The following is a 23,539-nucleotide window of genomic DNA, read 5'->3' on the forward strand; positions in this document are numbered from 1 at the left end:
GACCTTACCGTGTAAACCTAATTTTCTTGCATTCTGCAAGTTTCTTACACATTCTATCCTTCGAAACACACGGTGTAGTCGCAAATCTAACAAGAATAATCACTTCTCTGTTTTGTTGTTGTTGTTTTTCGAGGCAGGGTTTCCTTTCTGTACCCGTGGCTGTCCTGAACTCATTTTGTAGACCAGGCTGGCCTCAAACTCACCGAAATCGGCCTGCCTCTGCTTCCTCAAGTCCTGAAATTAAAAGTGTGCTCCACCATATCTGGCTCAGTTCTCTATGTCATTAGTTAGAGAAAGCCCATGTAAAAACTTGAAGTGCTCAGGAATCTCTCCATTAAGAAGGAAAGAAAACCTAGAGACTAAGAAAAACTAGTGCAACACTCTTTGGCTCCCAAAACTCATGGCCCAGTGTAGTCACAATTAATGCTAAATAATGCATTGCATTCTTCTTATAAAGAAACACAACGAAGGAAAACTTATTTTGGCTCCCGATTTGAGTTTCTATTTCACCATCATTGGGGAAACGTTGAGGCAGAAGCAGCTTGTCACAGGAGCAGCCATTGAGGTGCAGTGTTCTCATCTTGGTATCCAGGCAAATACATAGAACAGGCAATAACTCTTAAGGTCTTGCCCCCCTAGATCTTCAAGTTAGATCCCACAAACTTCCAAAACTACCCTCAGCTTGGGGCCATATAGTGAATAGATGAGCCCCTGGGGAATATTTTCATGTTTACACTATAATGCATTATACATAATTAATAACATTAAACACATAATTGTGAAACAGAAACAAGAATTTATTGAGGTAAAATTACATGACTTTGTAACTTTGGGAAAAGTGAAAAATTATCAATTTTATCAAAGTTGTAGTTGAAATTTTTATTAATCTTGCAGTTTGACAGAACCAATTTCAAATGTGAAGATTAGAAAAGAAAAAGCAGCAGAAAATCAAGAAAATTTCTATAGTTCTCAATGATAAGCTGAAAAGATAATTTTACTAGAGAACCTGCACTCAGTGTTGGCATTGGGGAGTCAACAGGTTATTCAGCAGACGCCAGATGTATAGAATGGCTGGTAACAAGATGAATAGAAACCTCTAGAAGGAATGAAGAGTGGGCTGCAGGCGGTGGATCTGTAATATCTGGTAGGAAAGTAATTCAGAGATCTGAAGCCACTGGATCCACAGCCACCTGAGTAGCAGCTTCTAGATCCATAGCCCAGGGAACGGCAGCTGCTAGACCCAAAGCCCAGAGACCTAGCATATGTGCCCTGGCAGGGACTGCAGTGTGTGCAGCTCCTGGGGTAGTAGCAGGACATCTGGCAGGGGCTGGACACCACACAGGACCTCTGGCAGCTGCTGGGCTCAATGCAGGTCTCCTGACAGCCACTGTTCAGAGAGGAGTCCAGCTGGCAGGTGCTGGGAGAGCAGCTGGAAGTGGTGTAGACCAGGTTGCTGGGGTAGGAAGAGCCACAGGAGGAGCCTGAGGAGGGCAGGCAGCGCCTAAAGGAGCGTGAGGAGTAGTTTCCAGAGCAGCAGCTGTAGGACATGTTGAAAGGAGATGTGAGTTCGGCTCTGTGTAACAAGGAGAGTCTGGGATTGAATGTCACTGTGTGGAGAGCTGGGTTTATATACTCTCAGCAGCAGGTGTGGTCCCCATCAGTGTCATCCTTGATGCATTTGTGTGCTTCCTGGTTTACAAATGTGTAACTCAGCAACCTTTGTAATTGTAGTTACATTCCAATAGTTTTCTGCACAGTGTATTTATGAGTGTTGTAACTACACTCTAGGCAAAGAGCTACTCCTATCTACAAAATGCTATGACTATTTTATATTAATGTCTGTCACATTCTACTTATGGAACCCTTTCCACTCCTTCACTGTGTGCTACCTGTCTGTGCTTGGTGTGTATACTCATGCCTCTGCTGGGGGACACTTCTTCCCTGAATCTGGAAACAAATATAATGTTAGTTATCTGGACCCTGGATCTGTTTCCATAGATATGGGAGCATTCACAGGAATGGTCCATCTTATCAACCTCCATTACCATTCTGACAAATTACCTTATGGAAATTTAGTACAGTGGTACCTGGTCATAATTATACCACTGTCTACACTTACACACTGTATATCAATTGAATAAAGAGACAGATTCAAAAATAGATAAAATCAAACCGGGCGTGGTGGCACACGCCTTTAATCCGAGCACTTGGGAAGCAGAGGCAGGCGGATCGCTGTGAGTTCGAGGCCAGCCTGGTCTACAAAGTGAGTCCAGGATGGCCAAGGCTACACAGAGAAACCCTGTCTCAAAACACCAAATAAAATAAAATAAAATAAAATAAAACAAAATCAGCATACTGAGAGTGATGACTAAGACTAAGGCAAGTTGTTGAAAAGGGTCTCAATTGAAAGTGTCTCACATTAGTAATAAAAGTGAAAGAACAAGGAATGTTTTTGTTGTTTATTTGTTTGTATTCTTAAAAACAAAAGTTTGAGATACTGTCCAGGCTGTCTTGTAATGAGAAATCTCTCTGCCCTACCTTCCTCAGTGCTGAGACTGAGGCTGCCACTTTGTCCTACTGCACTCTTACACTGTGGTTTGTCTTGTTTCAATTCCGGCATAATCAGATTTTGCAAATTAGCCTTTCTTACATTTTTTGTATCACCCTTTCATCATCTGCGTTTATAAGCATTGCAGTTTCCTAACCCTCTTAGTCTGTCTCTATCTTCTCATGTCATTGGGTATCTAGTGATGTTTTCTTCAGTGTTGTATCCTGGTACTTAACTACAATTCCCTGCCTAAGTAAGATTTCACTTTTCTACTATGGGGTCCACAAATGTGTAAAGCTCCTCCTTTTTCTCCCCTCCTCCTCCCTCTCCTCCTTCTCCTCTTTCTTCCTCCTCCTCTTCTTTCTCCTCCCTCTCCTCCTCCTTTCCATCTGTTCCTCCCTCCCTCCTATCTCCATTTATTGTTTTGTTTGCTCTATGTTTAAATTTTACAATTTCTTTTTTATTTTTTTAATATATTCTATTAATTTATTCATATTACATCTCAATTCTTATCCCATCCCTTATATCCTCCCATTCCTCCTTCCCTCCCTTTTCCCCTTACTCCCCTCCCCTATGACTGTGACTGAGGGGGACCTCCTCCCCTGTATATGCTCATAGGGTATCAAGTCTCTTCTTGGTAGCCTGCTATCCTTCCTCTGAGTGCCACCAGGCCTCCCCATTCAGGGAACGTGGTCAAATATGAGGCACCAGAGTTCGTGTGAAAGTCAGATCCCACTCGCCACTTAACTGTAGAGAATGTCCTGTCCATTGCGTAGATCTGTGTAGGGGTTCGAAGTTTACTGCATGTGTTGTCTTTGGCTGGTGCCATAGTTTGAGCAGGAACCCTGAGCCCAGATACGCCTGTCATAATGTTCTTGTAGGTTTCTAGGACCCTCTGGATCCTTCTATTTCCCCATTCTTCCATGCTTCTCTCACCTAGAGTCCCAATAGGATGTCCTCCCCTCTGTCTCACTTTCCTGATAAGTGATGCAAACTAGTACAGTCACTTTGGAAATCTATCTGGTGCTATATCAGAAAATTGGAAATAGGGCTTCTTTAAGACCCAGCTATTCCACTCCTTGGAATATACCCAGAAGATGCTCCAGAACACCATAAGAAGATATGTTCAACCATGTTCATAGCAGCCTTATTCATAATAGCCAGAAACTGGAAACAGCCTAAGTGTTCCTCAGTAGAAGAATGGATAAAGAAACTGTGGTACATTTACACTATGGAATACTACTCAGCTATTACAAACAAGGAATTTCTGAAAGTTGTGGACAAATGGATTGAACTAGAATGATCATAATGAGTGAGTTTACACAGAAGCAGAAAGAGTCAAATGGTATATACTCACTTATATCTGGATACTAGCCCAAGGGGCATGTTACATTGTCTTTTTATTTTCCTCTTTTATTTTTATTCTCTCTTTTTCCTAAAAAATTCTAGGTTGAAAGTTGAAAATAAGCTTGATTACTTTATCAAATTATTAGTGTATAACCAGCTTTTTCTATGTTCACTGATAAAATATTTTGTGTTAAAATACATATAAATGATAGAACAGGGATACACAACTACAGCCTATGGAAAGTTTTGCACATTTTTCTAATAAAATATAATCTATTTGCAATACTCATAATGCTCAAAAGAATAGTAATAGAAAAAGTACTACAATATAGGCATTATAAAAGTTGAAAAGGGAAGAGATGATGAGACACAATTTTAGGTAATCCATTTTTTGGTTTCTGTCCTTCAAAACAAAATTCATATTTCATTATTTTGTACCTCAGGATGAACAGTCTATCAATGAAGTAACAAGGGAAGTATTCTTTCCCATTTAGTTTTTGTTGTTGTTTCATAAATAACTCTTTAAGTTATCTTGAGAACAAATTAGTGTTAAAAATAACAAACAATACTTCTATAAGGCAACAAAGAATCCAGTGATTTTGCTTTCAGATGCCCTGTATTCTGTTATAGGAAGTTTTTATTCACTAGTTAACACAAATACTCCATTACATTTTTTGTCTCTATGCTTTTTAATTTTGTCCACACAAGTTGAGATATTAAGGGTCTTCAAAAAGTTACCTTTGAAACAAATTGTACAATTTCATCTGTATAGCTCTCTGATTATGTTCATTTAATTATCCATCAACATGGAAAAACTGGGATAATCCAGGTAAAATATCAGGCTGAGGAGGACACTCATGCAAAGCTTTTGGCGTTTGGTTGTGGATTCTCATCAGTAGGTGATGAAAAGATGTCTTTTGATATCTGAGATATTTCCCAAAGAATCTCACTCATGCAGAAAGTCAACGCTCCTTCTCTATAAAATTTCAATGGATTTGTCATTCACAGGTGCAAGTTCTTACTTCCAAAAAGAATTTAGAGTAGAATTTCCAAAAACAAAATCTATATCCCCTATGTTGAGATTCTCTTGTAACAGTAGTAAGAACTACAGGATGCATTTTCATCACACATTATTAAATTAGAATTCTCTAATTAAAAAAGTATTTGACTTTACATGACCAAAAATGTCCTCACGGCAGAGACTCCTACATGCCATTCTGAAGCATACTTCTCTCTTTAAAGAACTCAGCATTCTCACAAGAGATCATTTTAACACATTCATATGAAATCATAGATACACTTTTTGTTGTCTAATAAACATATTAATAAATCTTTGGGGCTGGATAGATAGACAGTTAGCTGAAAACATAGATGCTGGGGTTTACCACACTGGTTGCTCTCAGGGCATGCCTGGGATGGTTGCTCACAACTGTCTATGACTATACATTATCTTCACATTATCTTCTGGACCTTTGACTGCTCCAGGCATGTACCCAGTGCACAGATATTTAAGCAAAACACCTATGCACATACGATAACATGAAATTATTTTTAAAACATGGATTCCAATATACGCTGCTTATTGAAAAGATCATTGTACAGACAGAAAGAAGTACACTAGGAATAGAAGAGGTTCAGTAACTGCCAGCACCTGAACTCAGTTCCAACCAGCCTTTGCTACAGTGGTTCATAATGTGTTCATGAATGAAGAAGTATTTAAGAAGAATTCTATAGGCATTTTTAAAGTCATTTTTAGGGTGTATCCAAGACCTCTCATGGAGTATCGACAAGGTACTAGCAGATTTGAGGGGTTTAAGGAGGTCAAGTGTTACTTTTAGATTCACAGTTACAAGAAAAATGCAAAGAGCTAAGGAATTTTGGAAGGATAAAATAGAGTGACAAGAAAACAGAACAAAGTGAAAACATATAAAGTTAGAACTCTTTGAATCTCTGTGGAAAGTGGATACATATGGCACAAGGATGGCAGTCAGACTTATGGAGACAAGACGGATAGCCAGAGCTGTAGCATCTGAACCTGTCAATGCTTAGCAGGTGTTATCACATTAATGTAATGATCTATAAGATTGGCACTTTCATTAGAATCATCCCTATATGATCTGAGTATAAATATTTAAAAATACTTTAAATTCGTCAGTTGCAGATTGCTTAAAACAGTAATTAAAATTTCCAGGAAAACAGAAAAATTAGAGAAAAAACACACAATTATGGATATATATAAACATACATATACATATACATACATACATACATACATATATATATATATATATATATATATATATATATATATATATATATTTGTAGATGGGTGTACACAGACACACACTGCCAGGGACATATCACAGCACTGAAGATTTTACACGAACCAGAACCTACCAGCTTAACCCGGAGCTGGGATGCCCTTAGAATTATATCCTGATTTAGGCCGCTATAATGAAAGCAATAAGAAACTTTCACAGACATACACAATTTCAGAAGGAATGTGGAATACCAAGCCATTCAAAGCTTGGAAACACCCAGGATCTTAGAGAGCCAATCTGACAGCAGAATCGAATGTCTAATGGCCAGCCTAGTAGTAAAAAGACACAAGCACAGAAACTAAGTCTGAACTGCAGCAGTTCTTGCTTGGATTGCAATGATCTAGGCTGCAGGTGTCTTTATTCTAGCAGCTTGGCAGAAATGAGAGTAACCATTCGAGGGGAAGGCAGAATCTTTTTCCCAGGTAAAATGTCTGCTGTTCCTCAGAGCATAGGAGGAATGTTAGACGCCTGAAAAACAAGGGAGTGGAAGAATTTATAATGCGAATCATAGGACTCATGCAAGGCAGAACCAGACATTAAGAACTAGTCATGTGTCACATAGGGCTGTTTCCGTCAGCAGCACATTGCACAGACAAGGGGGACCCTATAGGATTGTGATTCCTAATGATAAAGCGGCCATCTTTGTTTGAATACATCCTGACATTAGAAATGATGAAACTTGCTAACAGCACATTTTTTCCTAACTCACGCCCGTCATTCAGTGACACAGGACTGTAGCTATGTGAAGAATATAACTATATGAGAGAGGAACTTTTTATATTTAAGAAATAAGTATAACTGGAAAAAGGAGATACAATTGAAAAACTGATAAGGAAATAATAAAAATAATGCAGTTGAATTTACTGAAAGTTTGAAAATAAAGTAAGAATTTGAAAAAGTATGGGTAGATTTCAGGATCCTAATGAGAATGTCACACACAGGGCATTAAATCATAGTAAACACAAGGAAATTTCCAAAACAAAGGTCACAAACAAATGATTGAAAAGAGGCCTGCAGAACTCAGAATGCACAACCTTAGTCATAACTGGATCTAAGAAAAACAAGGAGTGAATGAGTAGGAATAATGTTTGAGAAGACTCCACTTGAGAATGTACAAATCTTTTAAAAATATATTTTATTAATTTATTCATATTAAATCTCAATTGTTATCCCATCCCTTGTATCCTCCCATCCCTCCCTCCCTCCCATTTTCCCCTTACTCCCCTCCCCTATGACTGTGACTGAGGGGGACCTCCCCCCCCTATATGCTCATAGGGTATCAAGGTATCAGCAACAAAATTGTTAAAAAAAAAAGGGGGGGAGTGATTGTAATATGTCTAGTCAGTATAGAGAATTAAAGACGGGCTTAACAGATGTAATTTACATATATGTTGCATATGGGCTTTCTGTTTTGCTTTGTTTTAATAAATCAGCACAGATTTTAAATCATTTTCTTTGTCAACCCTACTTGGCATTCCAAGAGAAAGCGCCCTACTGAATTGTGTGCCTTCTACTAACAGTGGGTTTTCTTTATAAACAACTATACACAAAATTTCATGTATTCAGAGTCATTGGATTGTTTTTCTTTACAAAATCTCCCTCAAACTGAAGACTCAAAAAAAAAAGTGCAAAGTTTCTTTTACTTATGCAAGATACAGAGTCCTTGCTGAAGAGAGTAGGATCCTGTGCTAGATTGGCCATCACAGCCTATTAGGAATTCCTCTGGCTTCTCAGGGCTCAGTCATTGCTCCGAACAGACAATGACAAAGAAGTCCATGCAGAAATGTAGCTGAATTTTAGACGACAGCAGGAAGAGCCACAGAGAATAAATCCCCCGGTGGTTTAAGGAGTGAGAATCAAATCCTCCACCCGGTATCATGTGCAAGAATTCAGTATAATCTCAGGGCTCAAATCACATACACTGGATGTATAATTTGTTCCCCCCTCTCCCTCAATGATGTTTTCTACCTGATTCCATCCCACAAGGGTTTAGACTTGTGAGTCTTACATTTCTGCCCCTTGGGATCATGACACTTATGGTTGCCTTGCTCTGTCTCTTCCATGACTCAATCCTTCTCAGCTTTCCTGAGCTACTGTTAACATGCTGCTATTCACCTGTGAATCTCACAGGTGAAACTGTAATGCATGTACTGCATGTGTAATCCACATGCAGTAGTTTTGAAAAATGAGAATCAATAGCAATGGGTATTTTTAATCTTTATTAGGTATTATAGGATACCCAAACTACGGCTGTCAGATCATTAACAAAGGGAGATGCATTTTACTATCATTAAACACAATAAATAAAAGTAATTCCTATATAACATACTCTGACAGACACATAAAAGCTGTGTCAAGAGGACAAGGGGGGATTTCCCTACATGATGGAAGGAGCATAACTGTAAACACTCAGAGCATCTCTGACACAGCAGTAGCTCATTGCTTTAACTGTAACAAATTTACAACACCCAAAATACACTGTGCAGAAAACTATTCAAATGCAACCACAATTACAGAGATTACTGAGTCCCACATTTATAAGCCAGGAAGCACACAAATGCATCAAGGATGACACTGCATGGGACCACACCTGCTGCTGAGAGTATATAAACCCAGCTCGCCACACAGTGACATTCAAACCCAGACTCTCCTTGTTACACAGAGCTGAACTCACATCTCCTCTCAACATGGCCTACAGCTGCTGCTCTGGAAACTTCTCCTCACGCTCCTTTAGGCGCTGCCTGCCCTCCTCAGGCTCCTCCTGTGGCTCTTCCTACCCCAGCAACCTGGTCTACACCACTTCCAGCTGCTCTCCCAGCACCTGCCAGCTGGACTCCTCTCTGAACAGTGGCTGTCAGGAGACCTGCATTGAGCCCAGCAGCTGCCAGAGGTCCTGTGTGGTGTCCAGCCCCTGCCAGATGTCCTGCTACTACCCCAGGAGCTCCTCACCCTGCAGTCCCTGCCAGGGCACATATGCTGGGTCTCTGGGCTTTGGGTCCAGCAGCTGCCGTTCCCTGGGCTATGGATCTAGAAGCTGCTACTCAGGGGGCTGTGGATCCAGTGGCTTCAGATCTCTGAATTGTGGAGTTTATGGCTTCCCTTCCCTGAGTTATGCATCCAGATATTATTACCCAAGCTATTCCGTTTCTCGTTCCTGCCAACCTTGTTACAGACCAGTCTGTGGATCAGGCTTCTATGGATACAACTGTTAAGTCTGTCTGCTCTCCTATGTCAGTCTATGCTCAAGCTATGTTTTCCCTGTTTATCACCTACTGATATGCTGTCATCCTTCCTTAAGTTTCTTTATTCTCCAAATTTCAGCAGTTTCTGATATTAGTGGGTAATTGAAAATTATGCTTTACTCTCTGACCTGTTGATATATATGCTACTTGCTTTCTATCCAAGAACATTGGAAACTAAAAAAATATGTCTAATAAACTTGTGCCATCTGACATCTCCATGTATTGTTCACATTATTATCGCTTCGCTCATAAGTTTCCCACTTATGGTTTGGAAAACTGAAGATCAGTATGATTATCTGACTGGACACAGGAACATGCGGTTTGGTGTTAGTTTGATTTTCTTCATTGGCAGTTGTGAATTCTATGAAGATTGTCACTCATGTCCAAACACCAGGATCAACTAATGTGAATTGCCTGAGGTAAATGTACATAAATTTCTGGTGAGCCAGAAACCAAAGTACTTAGGATGTTAACTAAAATGCAAACACCGAGAGTAAGATGTTGCCTAATTGACAGGGTAAAGTTTGTACCTGAGCAAAACTTGAGTTTAGTGGCTGACTGTATATTCTCAGTCAGGAGAAAGTAGCTTTGGAAAACTCTCAGGGAAGACATTTACTTGTTGCTAGTTTTCCTGCCTCCTGTGGTTGGCTAATGATTGGTGCACCTCACCCACATACATATGTAAGGGCAGTGGCAAAGATGGTGGTGCAGGAAGTGCTGCAAACCTCCTGACACCTCCCAGGCTCAACTTCAATCAACAGAAGAGCATTGTTTCTATGAAGGGGTTTTCATCACTTGGCTTCCTCTGCATCTCAGAGACAGTCGAACTTAGAATTTCAGGTTCAATTTATGTGACATAGCTTCTTAAAGAAGACATAAGATTACATTAGCTATGAGCATTTAAGGGCACGAAATAGAAAAAAATCAATCACAAGTATGCATATTGGTGTTTTTATAATGAACTATGGGTTTCCAATATTCTAGATGCTGTCAAGGCATTTGTGAAGGCTCTACAGATTGTCTACTCCTGTGTCTGTACAGGAAAAAGATATTTCCTCCACCTTCTGTCTTTGGCTGAAGGTCACACTTTCCAGATCTCAAAACTGTTAAAGGGAGAAATGAGAGTAGATCTTTCTGGGTAACATTTTACATAAACTGGTAAGTGCAAAGGTATACTGAGAATATTTCATATGATTTTCTATTTATAGACATTAGGTAATCCCCCATACAACTCTGTGATATGGCCTGAGTATGATCATCTGTGAGCATGCTACATAGGTCAAGGTAATACTTCACACATAATTATCATTTAATTATTAAATAAATAAGAAACCAAGTTGCTGTTGTGTTTTTTTTTTTTTTTTTTTTTTTTTTTTTTTTACCCTTCCAGAAAGGAGAGAAATAAAATAAAAAATGGGTTTGAAGCTTGCCAATGTTTTCGATCAAATCCTGGCATAATTTGAAGTCAAGGAACAGTAGTTCCTTGTTACTCATTGAATCTAGTGAATATTGTATATATTTACTAGAAGATGTGCACAGTGCGCACACTCGCGCGTGCGTGTGTGTGTGTGTCCTGTAGTAGCTAAAGTTTGGTGCTTCTGCTGTTCTGAAAATCATTTGCCACAAAATGATTTAATTTATTACATCTATCTCATTAGCCTACTTTGTTTGATTTCCACTTATTATGTTTTGATCTTGAGAGAAATAATGATAAGTAACGTGCAGTCTGGTCGGGACAGAAGTGGGGGAAATCTGGGGGGATTTGGGAGAGGAGAAGGAACATGATCAAAATGTATTGCATATTTTTAAAAAAATGAATCAGATTTATGGATAAAGCTTAAAGGGAGGTAAACAATTCTGTTTCACATAATACTTTTAACCATTATAACCTATGATAATTGATAGAATATTATTTCATTCCATTTGAGAAAGAGATTTCTAGAAACCTTCCTTAGCCTGAAAGGTGTCATTCATTTAAATTATTTCTATTAATATTCTATCATTCAGATTTGAAAATGAATGTTATTAGTAATAGTTGTTCTTTTCAATAATATGGAACCAAATAAACTAGAATATTAAATATGCCAAACTTCTCTGACATCTCTCCAGTACTGCAAATAATATCATAGCTTTAGTTGTTTGTTTGTTTGTTTACTAGGTTCTAGGTAGTTATATTAAAGGGGAGTGGACCAATGATGAAGTCATGTAACAGCCTTTGAATACAGTAATGTGTAGGATTCTGAAAAAGTATAGGATGGGAAAAAAGTGGTCTTTTGGATATATACTGTTGTATGTCTTCTTGACATAATATTGAATTTTGTTTTCCAAGTTAGCATTTGTAAATGTTATTATGATTTTAATGAGAGTATTTTCATCTGTCAGACAGTATATTCATCAGGCAAATTGGTCTGTAATTTTACTTATTTATTCTTGTAATTTTCTGATTTTGATGTTGGTGTAATAGTGTGTTCATAAAAAGAATTTTGTTTGTAATGTTCATTCCTTTTCCATTTCATAAAACAGTTTGAGTAATAGTAGTGTTAATACTTCTTTAATTATATGTTAAAATATGCAATGAACTTATTTAGTTTTGTACCTTTTTCAGTTTGAGGACTTTTTATTAAGGCTTCAAAATCATTGTTCGTTAGAGACTTGCTTAGATCATTTATTTCTTCTTGCTTTAACTTTGATGTACCATGTATACCTATAAATTCCTCAACTTCTTTTTGATTTTCCAAAACAGTGAAATTGAAAGTAGTGTTCTGTTTTTTCTCAGTTTCTTTCCAGATCTCATTGGTATTTGTTTCAACATCTTCCTTTTATTTTAAAATTATATTTATTCAATCTTCTCTCTTTACATTTCACTTAGAATGTAAGCGATTCAATTCTTCAATCCTGTTTATTGCATCAAAGAACTATCTTACTGCTTGTTGATTTTTCTTGTTATTGCTACATAATTTTTTAGATTTTAATTATCTTTCATCTACCTCATTTAAATTTATTTTTTCTTGTTATTTCTAAAGCTGTATGTTATATTCTTATGTTATTAATTTTAAATTATTCAAAATCCTTATATAACACTTAGTGCCACATAATTGACTGTTAGCACAGCCTTTAGTACGTCACAAAGATACTGACATGTTTTGTTTTCGTGTTAATGTGACTCTAGAGATCATTCGTCATATAACTTTTTCAGTGTCACAACAATAATTAATAAGGTATTGTATACTTTCTTTGGTTTCTATGATTATTGATGACTAGCTATTTTACTCCACTGCGAGTAAATGACTGATTGAAAGTTATTTCAATATTCCTTCAGTTGTTGAACTAGTGAGGCACTAATCCACTTCTCCATGAAGAGTAAATTCTGTTTAAAAATAAAATGTATCCTGCAAGATGTAACGAATGCTCAAGTCCCAGTGCAGAAGCAACAGCAACACAATGCTATCCATGTTCTAATGAAAATGACCTGGTGAAATCCCAGACAAAGAATTCAGATCAGTGATTGTAACTATGTTCACACAACTGAAGAAAGACATAGATATCCTCCAAGAGAACAAAAGCAAATAGCTGAGTGAATTGAATAATCTAATTTAAAATACAAAAGCATAAGCCAAAATGATGTTGGAAAAACTCAATAAGACTCACAAAGATTTCTGTGGAAGGCCTCATGGAAAGTATAGATCATGTTGAAAATATAATGGTCAGAGGGTATGTAAAGCAGTAGTAAATGGAGCACCCAATACACTTCAATGACATAATTTTGAATGGAATAAATGGAGCATGGAAGAACTTTGAAACAAGATGGAGGAAAAACACTTTCAAATTATGTTCATATAAAAAGGAGAATACTAACAGAAATCGCTTTAGCTTAAATAACGTGATGCCTATATAGGTATAAGAACCCTAGAAATGATCACATTCACATGATTAGCAGATGAACACCACAAGATATAGGTAAAATACTAAAAACATAGAAAAATGAAACTATATTGAAATCTGTACAAGACAGAGGTAGGGTAATTAAAATAATGTATTACTGTTGGATAAAATCTTTTAAGGTCATGAGTTCTTAGAAGTACATGATTCAATTTATATATCTAAAAGATTAGAACGGCCTACCCATACTATTATACCCTTTAAAGCTATCTATTAAATTAAAAGAAACATATGAAATGTCTACAGTAGAGACAAAATAAGGTAATTTTTGATCACTAAGTCTGTTCTACAGAGAATACAGGAAGGAATTATTAGGACTGAGGAGAAGAATGAACACACTTGAAAGAACATGAGCAGTTAGTGAACAACAGCATATAGTAAATCATAAGTATAAATAAAGAGACCTCTAAAAACAACTAAATGAGAAAAATCTAAAACTTTGAGGTGTAACTCAATGATCTCAACATTTCAAATAGTATCTTACTAACTATTCTATTGGGATAAAAACCAAAACCAATCACTTTTCTGTCTCCAGGGAATGCATGTTGCCATTATCAATAAACACTGTCTTAAGGTAAAATTATGGAAATCAGTATAGTAAAGATATGGACCTGGGAACTAAGTAGTTTTAGCTTGCCTCATGTCTGACAAAATTAACTTTAAACAGAAATGTTTTACAAGACATGAGCATCACTACTTTCATTAAATGAATTTAATCATGGAGGCTTTACCACTCTAACGTACAGAAAAAAACCACACAGATATGCCTAGTTTCAAGAAATGAATACAACTTTAATACACTGATGTGTTAGGTGGGTGAGGTTCACAGGCAGTCACTCCCTTTTGCTGCCTTCTACTAAAGCTTTCCAGACATTAATGCCCTACTTTTGAGGCAGCTATGATCTCATGCGCAAGTCTCCCCCTCCTCCCCATTGCTATAGAACAACTGAAGTCTGAGTACCTTAACAGTATCCCTCATGCCCTAGCTTAGACTGTATGTTATAGAATTGCTGCCGAGATGCAGTCCTGACCCCTTCATGCGGCCCATGACTTATGTATTCCCAATACTGAAATCTATGTGCTCCTGCCCTTGATCAGCTCTGAGGTGTTTCATGAGACTGACTCCCCTCTGAACCAAGTTGATGTACTAATAAACTGTAGATGTTTGTTTGGGTCAGCTTTCTTTTCCTGATTTTTTTCAAGCAAATTATAGTTGAATCTTTGACTTTGACCATCAGAGTAATATGAATGAGCACAAACTGTCCAGTATTATTTCTATGTTGGTTGACATTGAGTTGCAATAGCACCAGAAAGTTGGCCCAATTCTTGAAAATTCTTGAGCCCAGTTATTGGCACCTTTGATCAATGTCATTCTCTTTTCATATGTTTTGAGGAAATGGCAAATATAGTACTTAAACTCTGGGTGTCATAGACACCAATATTTTCAATAAAAGAAGTGCATGCCTTGAGAATCTTTCAAAGTTGAATTTTCTTCTTCATTATTCTTAGGGCATGAATGAAGATTTATATATGTCTTTTTTCCCTGCTCATATGAGGAGCAGAAAACCAGCCTTATTTGCTCTGTGCATCACACACTACTTATACACTTATAATTCTATGACTGTATAATGCTTGTGATAAATTATATGCTTTCAGAACAAAAAAACCAGTCACTGATATTGGATCAGACCTGACAGGAAACATTCCTCTCAGCATGCTGGACACTGACGTCCTTTATCCTTTATGTTCTAGCAGCAAGGGTTTCAATTGCTGTTCCACATCAGAACAAGACAGCTCCCAGGACACTTTTAAAGAAAGCTTCTAATCCCAATTGGTCCAGCATTTGACACTGTCCTACACACGACTCTAAGTAAGTGGGAAATTTCTCAACATTTAGAAACTGGACCACAAATATGATTCCCGGCTTGTTTAAACATTTTCCCAATTTTATCTGGGCCCCTACTAGGTATCATTCACCCAAAATCAGCTGGAATAAACCTTATGAAAATACATATGTGTAGAGTAGACTTAAATAATTTTCTCAGAAAATAAGCACTATGCTATAAATTATATACCATCATGCTTGATCAAAAAAAAATTAGTCATGTTCTTTAACCTTAGGCAACCTTCACTTTTGTGAGCCCTATATGCAATGAAAATTACAATCTTGTAGTTATTTACTAATACAGATAATGAACATGACCAAAACAAATTAAATTATTTGATCTCAAAATCAGATTGGGTAAAGGTATTGATATTTAATAGAGTCCCCTTGAATCCATAAACACAAAGATAAGTGCAACAAAATAGTTTGGACAATGCATTGAGGCTTCAGACTGCACAAATTTATTGATTAAAATTTCACTTTTCAAGTAGGGTTGAAACAGGAAATAGGAGATGTATATTTAAATAGCATAAAATTTGCAACACACTAAGAGATTACACATTGATCTAAGATTCTAAAAGAAGTTGACGATGAAAGAAACTGTTAGTGGAAATACATATGGTGAGAACTAAATATTGCCTACAGGACATAATTTGATTTTGATGTTGCTGGAATATAGAGATTTAACAGCTGAATTCTAGAAGCCAGTACCACAGATTGATCTATAGCAAGAAGGTTGAGATGTTGTAGAATTCAAGTACATTGGGCAGTAGAATCTGGACCCATAACCCGGAGATCTGAAGCCACTGGATCCACAGCCACCTGAGTAGCAGCTTCTAGATCCATAGCCCAGGGAATGGCAGCTGCTGGACCCAAAGCCCAGAGACCCAGCATATGTGCCCTGGCAGGGACTGCAGGGTGTGGAGCTCCTGGGGTGGTAGCAGGACATCTGGCAGGGGCTGGACACCACACAGGACCTCTGGCAGCTGCTGGGCTCAATGCAGGTCTCCTGACAGCCACTGTTCAGAGAGGAGTCCAGCTGGCAGGTGCTGGGAGAGCAGCTGGAAGTGGTGTAGACCAGGTTGCTGGGGTAGGAAGAGCCACAGGAGGAGCCTGAGGAGGGCAGACAGCACCTAAAGGGTAGGGAGGAGTAGTTTCCAGAGCAGCAGCTGTAGGACATGTTGAGAGGAGATGTGGGTTTTGCTGGATATAACTGAAAGAATTCTGAGTTTGAATACAACCTAGTGTAGACAGGGTTTTTATACTCTCAGAAGCAGGTGTGGTACCTGACAGGCACATTCTGACATATTTGTGTGCATCCTAGTTTACAGATGTGAAACTGAGTAATCTCTGTAATTGCAGTTCCATTTGCATAGCTTTCTGTACACCATGCTTATGGGTGTTGTCGTTTTATTAAAGTAAAAGATGATGAGCTACTGCTATGCCAGACATGCCATGACTGTTTTACAGCAATGACTACTTTATCATGGCCTGCAAAAAAAAAAAACCCTTTCTTCAAGGTAGAAATTGTATGTGTTTTCTCACAGGATGTTATTTTTCTGCGTAGTGTATGACATTACAACAATTTGCTGTTCTTCTTGATAATTAATTAGAATCATTACTTTGTGTTTCTCTTGGAGCCTCCTGAAAATGAGCCTTACTTGTCCTCATCATACTTATTTTCCCATATTCTGCATGGATTGCATAACCTTTTTAGGGAGTTTTACTCCAGTGGAAAGAAAATAATATAAGTAAAAAAAAAGTCCAATGAGATTGAAGCCAGGAAGAGAGAGAGAGACAACAATAGTTGTGACTTTATGATCATAAGTGATAGCACTGAGGCTGAAACACAGCCACCTGACTACATGGGCCTCTGGCTTCTTCTCTTTGCCCTGTGTCCCATAAAAGGGGATGATTCTGAAGAAGAAAAACATTGTGCAATACCTTAATACATCAAATCGTGCCTATACTGTCTTAACATAAAGCCTGTTGATAGGCACTAGCGAATCAGATAAATGCTTTCTTGGCCATGTAGTGTAGGGCTGATAAATATTATTTCAATTGCCTATGTAATCTATCTATCTATATTTATATTTTGAGATATAGATGGAGACAGCAGAAAGAGAACAAAGTTGGAAGAGAGAACATCTGCTAGTAGATGTGGGAACAAGAAAGAAAATGACCAAAATACATTACATTAAACATTTTAATATAATATTTAATATAAATAAATGAATTAATGAAACAAAAGAAAGGAAAAGAATCAGCATTTCATTTTGGAGCTATATCTAAATAATGTCTGCCAACAGCACTGTTGGCCTTCCCCTCATATAACAATGTACACTTCGTGTGGGTAAAGTTTAAATGAAGATGCTTTAAAAATCGTCATTTCATTTTAGCGGATGAAATAATATGTTGATGTACCAATTTTATGCATAGCAATCCAACTGTTCTACATCATCTTCAACAAGACTAATACAATGGGATTTTTATACAGCTTTTCTTAAAGAGGAAATAAAACTAAAGTCATAGCAAAGAACACACCAGTCCTAGTCTAAAACATTATCATCTAATATAAGGTAAAATCTATTTTATGTATTTTGGATATTAGCCCTGTGCCAAATGTAGGGTTGGTGGAGATCTATTCCCAGACTGTAGGATGTCATTGTGTTCTGCTGACAGTGTCCTTTGACTTACAGAGGCTTTTCAGTTTCATGAGATCTGATTTATTAATTGTTGATCTTACAGCCTGAAATGTTGGTGTTTTGTTCAGAAGTTGTCCTCTCTGCCAATGATTTCAAGAGTCTTTCTCTCATTTTCTTCTAAAAGATTTAGTGTGTCTAGTTTTATGTTGAGACCTTTAATCTACTTGGACTTTAGATATCTTCAGGGTGATAAATATGGATCTATTTGCATTTCTTCTCTTTTTTGTATAATTTTAGTTCAATATGTTTTGTTATTTTGAGCATTGTTCTCTGAGAAGCTGACCAAGACATGATTTTCCTAATTCCACATTGCACTAAGAGCCCTTATATAAACACTAAAATACATTTATATAGACATTTATAACTATAAGTCTGTGTAGACCTCCAGTTAGACCAGCACAAATAGCATCTTTTTAAGATGCTAATTTATTCATTGTATGGTTTGGGCTTCTTTGTCAAAACTCAAGTATTTATAGGTATGTGGGTTTATAAACTCAGTTGACCACACATGCTGGAAAAGAAGTGGTGAAAGGAGAACATTCTTCCACTGCTTGTGGGAGTGCAAAGTTGTACAAGGTCTTTGAAATTCAATCTGGTGGTTTCTCAGAGAATTGGGAATAGCGCTACCTCAAGAACTTGCTTTATCACTTCTGGGCATCTACTTGAAATATCCTTCACCATAAAAAATGGATATTTGCTCAACTATGTCAAAGCAGTTTTATTCATACTAGTCAGAGTATGGAAATAACCTAGATGTCTCTCAACCTAAGAATGGATAAAGAAACTGTGGTACATTTACACAATGAAATACTACTTAGATTTTTTTTTTTTAAAGAAAATCTTGAAATTTGCAGATAAATGGATGGAACTAGAAAGATCATTTTAATTTATTCAGATTACAACTCAATTGTTATCCCATCACTTGTATCCTTTCATTCCTCCCTCTCTCCTGCCTTCACCCTATTCCCCTCCCTTAGGTCGATGACCGAGGGGGACCTCCTCCCCCACTATATGGTCACAGGCTATCAAGTCTCATCTTGGCAGCCTGCTTATTTTTTCTTTGAGTGCCACCAGGATTCCCCACCAAGGGGAGGTGGTCAAATATGGAGCACCAGATATCATGTCAAAGTCAGTCCCCGCTCTCCACATAGCTGTGGAAAATGTCCTGTCCATTGCATAGATCAAAGTAGGGGTTCAATGTTTACTACTTATATTGTCCTTGGTTAGTGAAATAGTTTGAGCAGAACCCTCTGGGCCCCAACCCACCCATCACCATGTTCTTCTAGTAGGTTTATAGGACCCTTTGTGTTCTTTTATTTCCCCATCTCCTATATTTCTCTAACATAGTCTCAGTAGAATGAACTCACATCTATTTCAATCTCCCGATAAGTAAAGACATGGTGTGACATGCCTTTTGGGCTAGGGCCCAATTATAAGTAAGTATATACCATATGTGTCTTTCTGCTTCTGGGTTAACTCTCTCATTATGATCATTTCTTGTCCCATCCATTTGTCCACAAATTTCAGGATTTCCTTGTTTTTAATAGCTGAGTAGTATTCCATAGTGCAAATGTAACACAATTTCTTTATCCATTCTTCAACTGAAGGGCATTTAGGCTGTTTCCAGGTTCTGGCTAGTGTGAATAAGGCTGCTATGAACATGGTTGAGCATGTGTCCTTGTTGTTTGGTGGAACATTAAAATAAAAAAAATTAATATAAAAATGTTTCTCTCTATATGATAATATTGGCAGTAATCTTGTCATATATAGTCCTTATTATGTTAATGTATGTTCCCTCCATTCCTAATCTTTCTAGGGTTTTGTAATGAAAGCAGATTAAAATTTGTCAAAGGAATGGTCTGGTGATCTAAGCAAATAGTGCTCCACAGAAATTAAAAAAATAACCAAGAAATTCCTCAAAACTTTTTTATCATCTTTAGCAATTAAGAAAATGCAAGTGATCAAATATGGGGCACCAGAGTTGATGTCAGAGTCAGACCCCGCTCTCCGCATAACTGTGGAGAGTGACCACCTCCTATTCGTGGTAAGGCCTGTTAGCACTCAGAGGAAGAATAAGCAGGCTACCAAGATGAGACTTGATAGCCTATGAGCATATGGTAGGGGAGGTGGTCCCCCTAGGTCTTAGACTTAGAGGAGGGAAAAAGGGTGAAAGCGGGAGGGAGGAAGGAATGGGAGGCTACAAGTGATGGGATAACAATTGAGTTGCAATCTGAATATATTAATAAAATTAAAATTAAAAAAAGAAAAAAAAAGAAAAGATCATCTTGAATTCATAACCTACACCCAGTAAGACACATGGTATATACTCACATATAAGCAGATATTTGCCACATAGTACCGAATACCCACGCTACAATACACAGACCTAAAGAACCTAATAACAAAGAGTGACCTAGGGAGAATGCTTATTTCTTATTCAGAATGGCAAATAGAAAAGACACCAGAAGCAGCTGAAGAGAAAGAAAAGGATAGGAGCCTACCTCTGACATGGACTCTGGTATGTACTCATTGATTGCTTCTCCCTGGTGGGTGGCCTTGCCAGGCCTCAAAGGAGGAAGATGCAGTGAGTCCAGATGAGACCTGATGGACTGAGGTAAGATGATAGTGGAGGAGTGCTCCCCTTTTCTGAGAACTAAGGTGGGGAGAGGATGGGAGATAGAGGCAAGGATGGAAAGGCTACCATCAGGATGTTAAATGAACAAATTTTTGAAAATGCAAAAATAAAGTAAAATCAAATCAAATGGCCTAAAATATCTATGTGAAATTAGACAGAGTAAGGTTTTCAAAATCAGAAATACAACAATTTGATAGCAGAATCTGGTCCAAGGAATCCTAACAAAGCCTTCCAAAACTTTATGACTGTTCTGGCATTGAGGACAAGGTTCATGCATCTTGATAATAGATTGAGAATAATATGAAAAAGTACATTTGTGATTGTGACAAGTATATTACTTGATATTGGCCAGTCAAATGGCACTATTCCAACAATTATCAGGGAAAATAGTAAATATACATAAAGTATGTATCCAAAGTAATCTTGGAAAGCAAAGTTTTCTCTAGCCCATCAATCACTGCTTCCACTTCCCTCTTGTCTATCTTTATTAATGAGTCTTGGGTTCATTTGGGCTTTAATTTATAATTTGAATATTTATATTCATGCTTTAGGTTACTTTTTCGGCATTGGTGTGTAAATATTGCATTGGCATGAATGGACATGGTTTAAAACAAATGAAGAGGTATGTATCATATAGATACAGAACACATCCTGACGTCTGCTAATAATAAGCAATAATTTTAAACCATATTTTTTTACCTTTTTTTTATTAATTTATTCTTGTTACATCTCAATGTTTATCCCATCCCTTGTATCCTCCCATTCCTTCCCCCCCCCCATTTTCCCATTATTCCCCTCCCCTATGACTGTTCCTGAGGGGGTATTTTTACTCCTGTATGTATGCTTTGGTGGACGAGAGCATTGCAGATGCACTTAGCAGACATTATTTAGATGTAGCATGAAGCCAGCTTCCAAAAATAAATCTCTGAGCTTTGATAGATACGCAAACAATTGGAATAGTTTTCTTCCTCAACCCTGTTTGACATGTGGAAGACCAAATGTGTATCAGAATTCTCTGATAACTACCAAAAATCACTTCCATTTTCAATGCTGTGTACGACTAGAAATATTAAGCCTCCTTGAATTTATTTTTCTTCTCCAGAATGTTCCTTGAGAAAAGGTTCAGCAAAAAGAAAAGTCCCCAAGAGCATCTCCATGTCTGTTGAGGTCCTGTGATCTGCACTCTGTACTTATTTTGACTTTTGAGTCTCCTAGGAATCCTTTTTGTTTCCCTGGACTAAGTCACTCACTGGTATCACCTCCTGTGAATCGAGCTTCTACACATCCCACAGTAGAGAGGACAATAGTCAACTGGGCCTTCTGTTCCTTAAAGAGTTAAATGTGACTAGCCTACCTTCACATGAGAAGCTGGTGTCACCTCAGGACATGTCAGATACACAGGACACAACATGAATTCCTTCCATCGTTTCTTTGTCACCATTCCTAAGACCAGCCATGCCTGACACTCCTGACTCTGATTCAATCCTGTCTTTGCAGTCACCAGAGATTTAATCATTGTGTTTTCTCCATCCCTTTAGCTTTAATCTCATTCAATTTATTTTTCTCATGCTCTGCCCTATCTGGTGGAGGTTAAGTACATGAGAAATGCTATGAATTCACAGAGAATCATGTTGGAATATAAGAAATTATGTCAACTGGTAAGGTTTCAAGGGGAACCAGAGTGATGCACCCCATTCATTAAAAAAAAAAAAAAGAGCAAATTCATAACATCTGCTCCTATGGAAGAAATATGTATTTTTCCAGAACACTTGGACAAACATAAAAATCAAGCCAACAGAAAAAGAGGGCTTTTTCCTGGAGACATGAATAAACATCAGTATAAAATAGTCATAGCATCTATGACAGTAGAAGCTCATTGTCATAGCTGTAAGAAAATTCCATCACCCTTCAATACACTATTTAGAAAACTATTCACAGACAACTGCACATTTTTAAACCAGGAAACACCCAAGTGCATCAAAGATGACACTGCTGGGGACCACACCTGCTGCTGAGAGTATATAAACCCAGCTCGCCACACAGTGACAATCAAATCTAGACTCTCCTTATTACACAGAGCTGAGCATACATCTCCTCTCAACATGTCCTACAGCTGCTGCTCTGGAAACTTCTCCTCACGCTCCTTTAGGCGCTGCCTGCCCTCCTCAGGCTCCTCCTGTGGCTCTTCCTACCCCAGCAACCTGGTCTACACCACTTCCAGCTGCTCTCCCAGCACCTGCCAGCTGGACTCCTCTCTGAACAGTGGCTGTCAGGAGACCTGCATTGAGCCCAGCAGCTGCCAGAGGTCCTGTGTGGTGTCCAGCCCGTGCCAGATGTCCTGCTACTACCCCAGGAGCTGCACACCCTGCAGTCCCTGCCAGGGAACATATGCTGGGTCTCTGGGCTTTGGGTCCAGCAGCTGCCGTTCCCTGGGCTTTGGATCTAGAAGCTGCTACTCAGGTGGCTGTGGATCCAGTGGCTTCAGATCTCTGAATTGTGGAGTTTATGGCTTCCCTTCACTGAGTTATGCATCCAGATATTATTACCCAAGCTATTTCATTTCTCGTTCCTTCCAACCTTGTTACAGACCAGTCTGTGGATCAGGCTTCTATGGATACAACTGTTAAGTCTGTCTGCTCTCCTATGTCAGTCTATGCTCAAGCTGTGTTTTCCCTGTTTAGCTCCTACTGATATGCTGTCATCCTTCCTTAAGTTTCTTTATTCTCCAAATTCCAGCAGATTCTGAGACTATTGGGTAATGCAAAAGTATGTTCTACTCTGTGTACTGTTGATATATATGCTACTTGCTTTCTATCCAAGAACATTGGAAACTAAAAATTACATCTAATAAACTTGCACAATCTGATATTTCTATGTATTGTTCACATTATTGTTGCTTCATTCATAGTTTTTGCAC

General features: G+C 38.0%; 4 protein-coding genes across 4 annotated transcripts; 2 read left to right on the forward strand and 2 right to left on the reverse strand.

Annotated features, from left to right (window-relative positions):
* Positions 1-1,044: 1,044 nt before the first annotated feature.
* Positions 1,045-1,548, reverse strand: LOC127193158 (keratin-associated protein 13-1-like). Its single transcript, XM_051150483.1, has one exon. The coding sequence runs from the start codon at positions 1,546-1,548 to the stop codon at positions 1,045-1,047; it is 504 nt and encodes a 167-aa protein (XP_051006440.1).
* A 7,319-nt stretch (positions 1,549-8,867) lies between these two features.
* LOC127193159 (keratin-associated protein 13-1-like) lies at positions 8,868-9,428 on the forward strand. The gene has a single exon (XM_051150484.1). It carries the CDS (start codon positions 8,904-8,906, stop codon positions 9,426-9,428), a length of 525 nt encoding a protein of 174 aa, XP_051006441.1. The 5' UTR covers positions 8,868-8,903.
* A 6,299-nt stretch (positions 9,429-15,727) lies between these two features.
* On the reverse strand, positions 15,728-16,462 carry LOC127193160 (keratin-associated protein 13-1-like). The gene has a single exon (XM_051150486.1). The coding sequence runs from the start codon at positions 16,460-16,462 to the stop codon at positions 15,980-15,982; it is 483 nt and encodes a 160-aa protein (XP_051006443.1). The 3' UTR covers positions 15,728-15,979.
* A 6,262-nt stretch (positions 16,463-22,724) lies between these two features.
* Positions 22,725-23,249, forward strand: LOC127193161 (keratin-associated protein 13-1-like). Its single transcript, XM_051150487.1, has one exon. It carries the CDS (start codon positions 22,725-22,727, stop codon positions 23,247-23,249), a length of 525 nt encoding a protein of 174 aa, XP_051006444.1.
* Positions 23,250-23,539: the final 290 nt, after the last annotated feature.

This window comes from Acomys russatus, chromosome 8 (genome assembly GCF_903995435.1).
Source record: "Acomys russatus chromosome 8, mAcoRus1.1, whole genome shotgun sequence".
Taxonomy (NCBI): Eukaryota; Metazoa; Chordata; class Mammalia; order Rodentia; family Muridae; genus Acomys; species Acomys russatus.

What these genes read in the sequence shown, in the direction of transcription:
- LOC127193158 (XM_051150483.1), bottom strand. Translation starts at nt 1,548, where the DNA reads ATGTCCTACAGCTGCTGCTCTGGAAACTACTCCTCACGCTCCTTTAGG.
- LOC127193159 (XM_051150484.1), top strand. Translation starts at nt 8,904, where the DNA reads ATGGCCTACAGCTGCTGCTCTGGAAACTTCTCCTCACGCTCCTTTAGG.
- LOC127193160 (XM_051150486.1), bottom strand. Translation starts at nt 16,462, where the DNA reads ATGTCCTACAGCTGCTGCTCTGGAAACTACTCCTCCCTACCCTTTAGG.
- LOC127193161 (XM_051150487.1), top strand. Translation starts at nt 22,725, where the DNA reads ATGTCCTACAGCTGCTGCTCTGGAAACTTCTCCTCACGCTCCTTTAGG.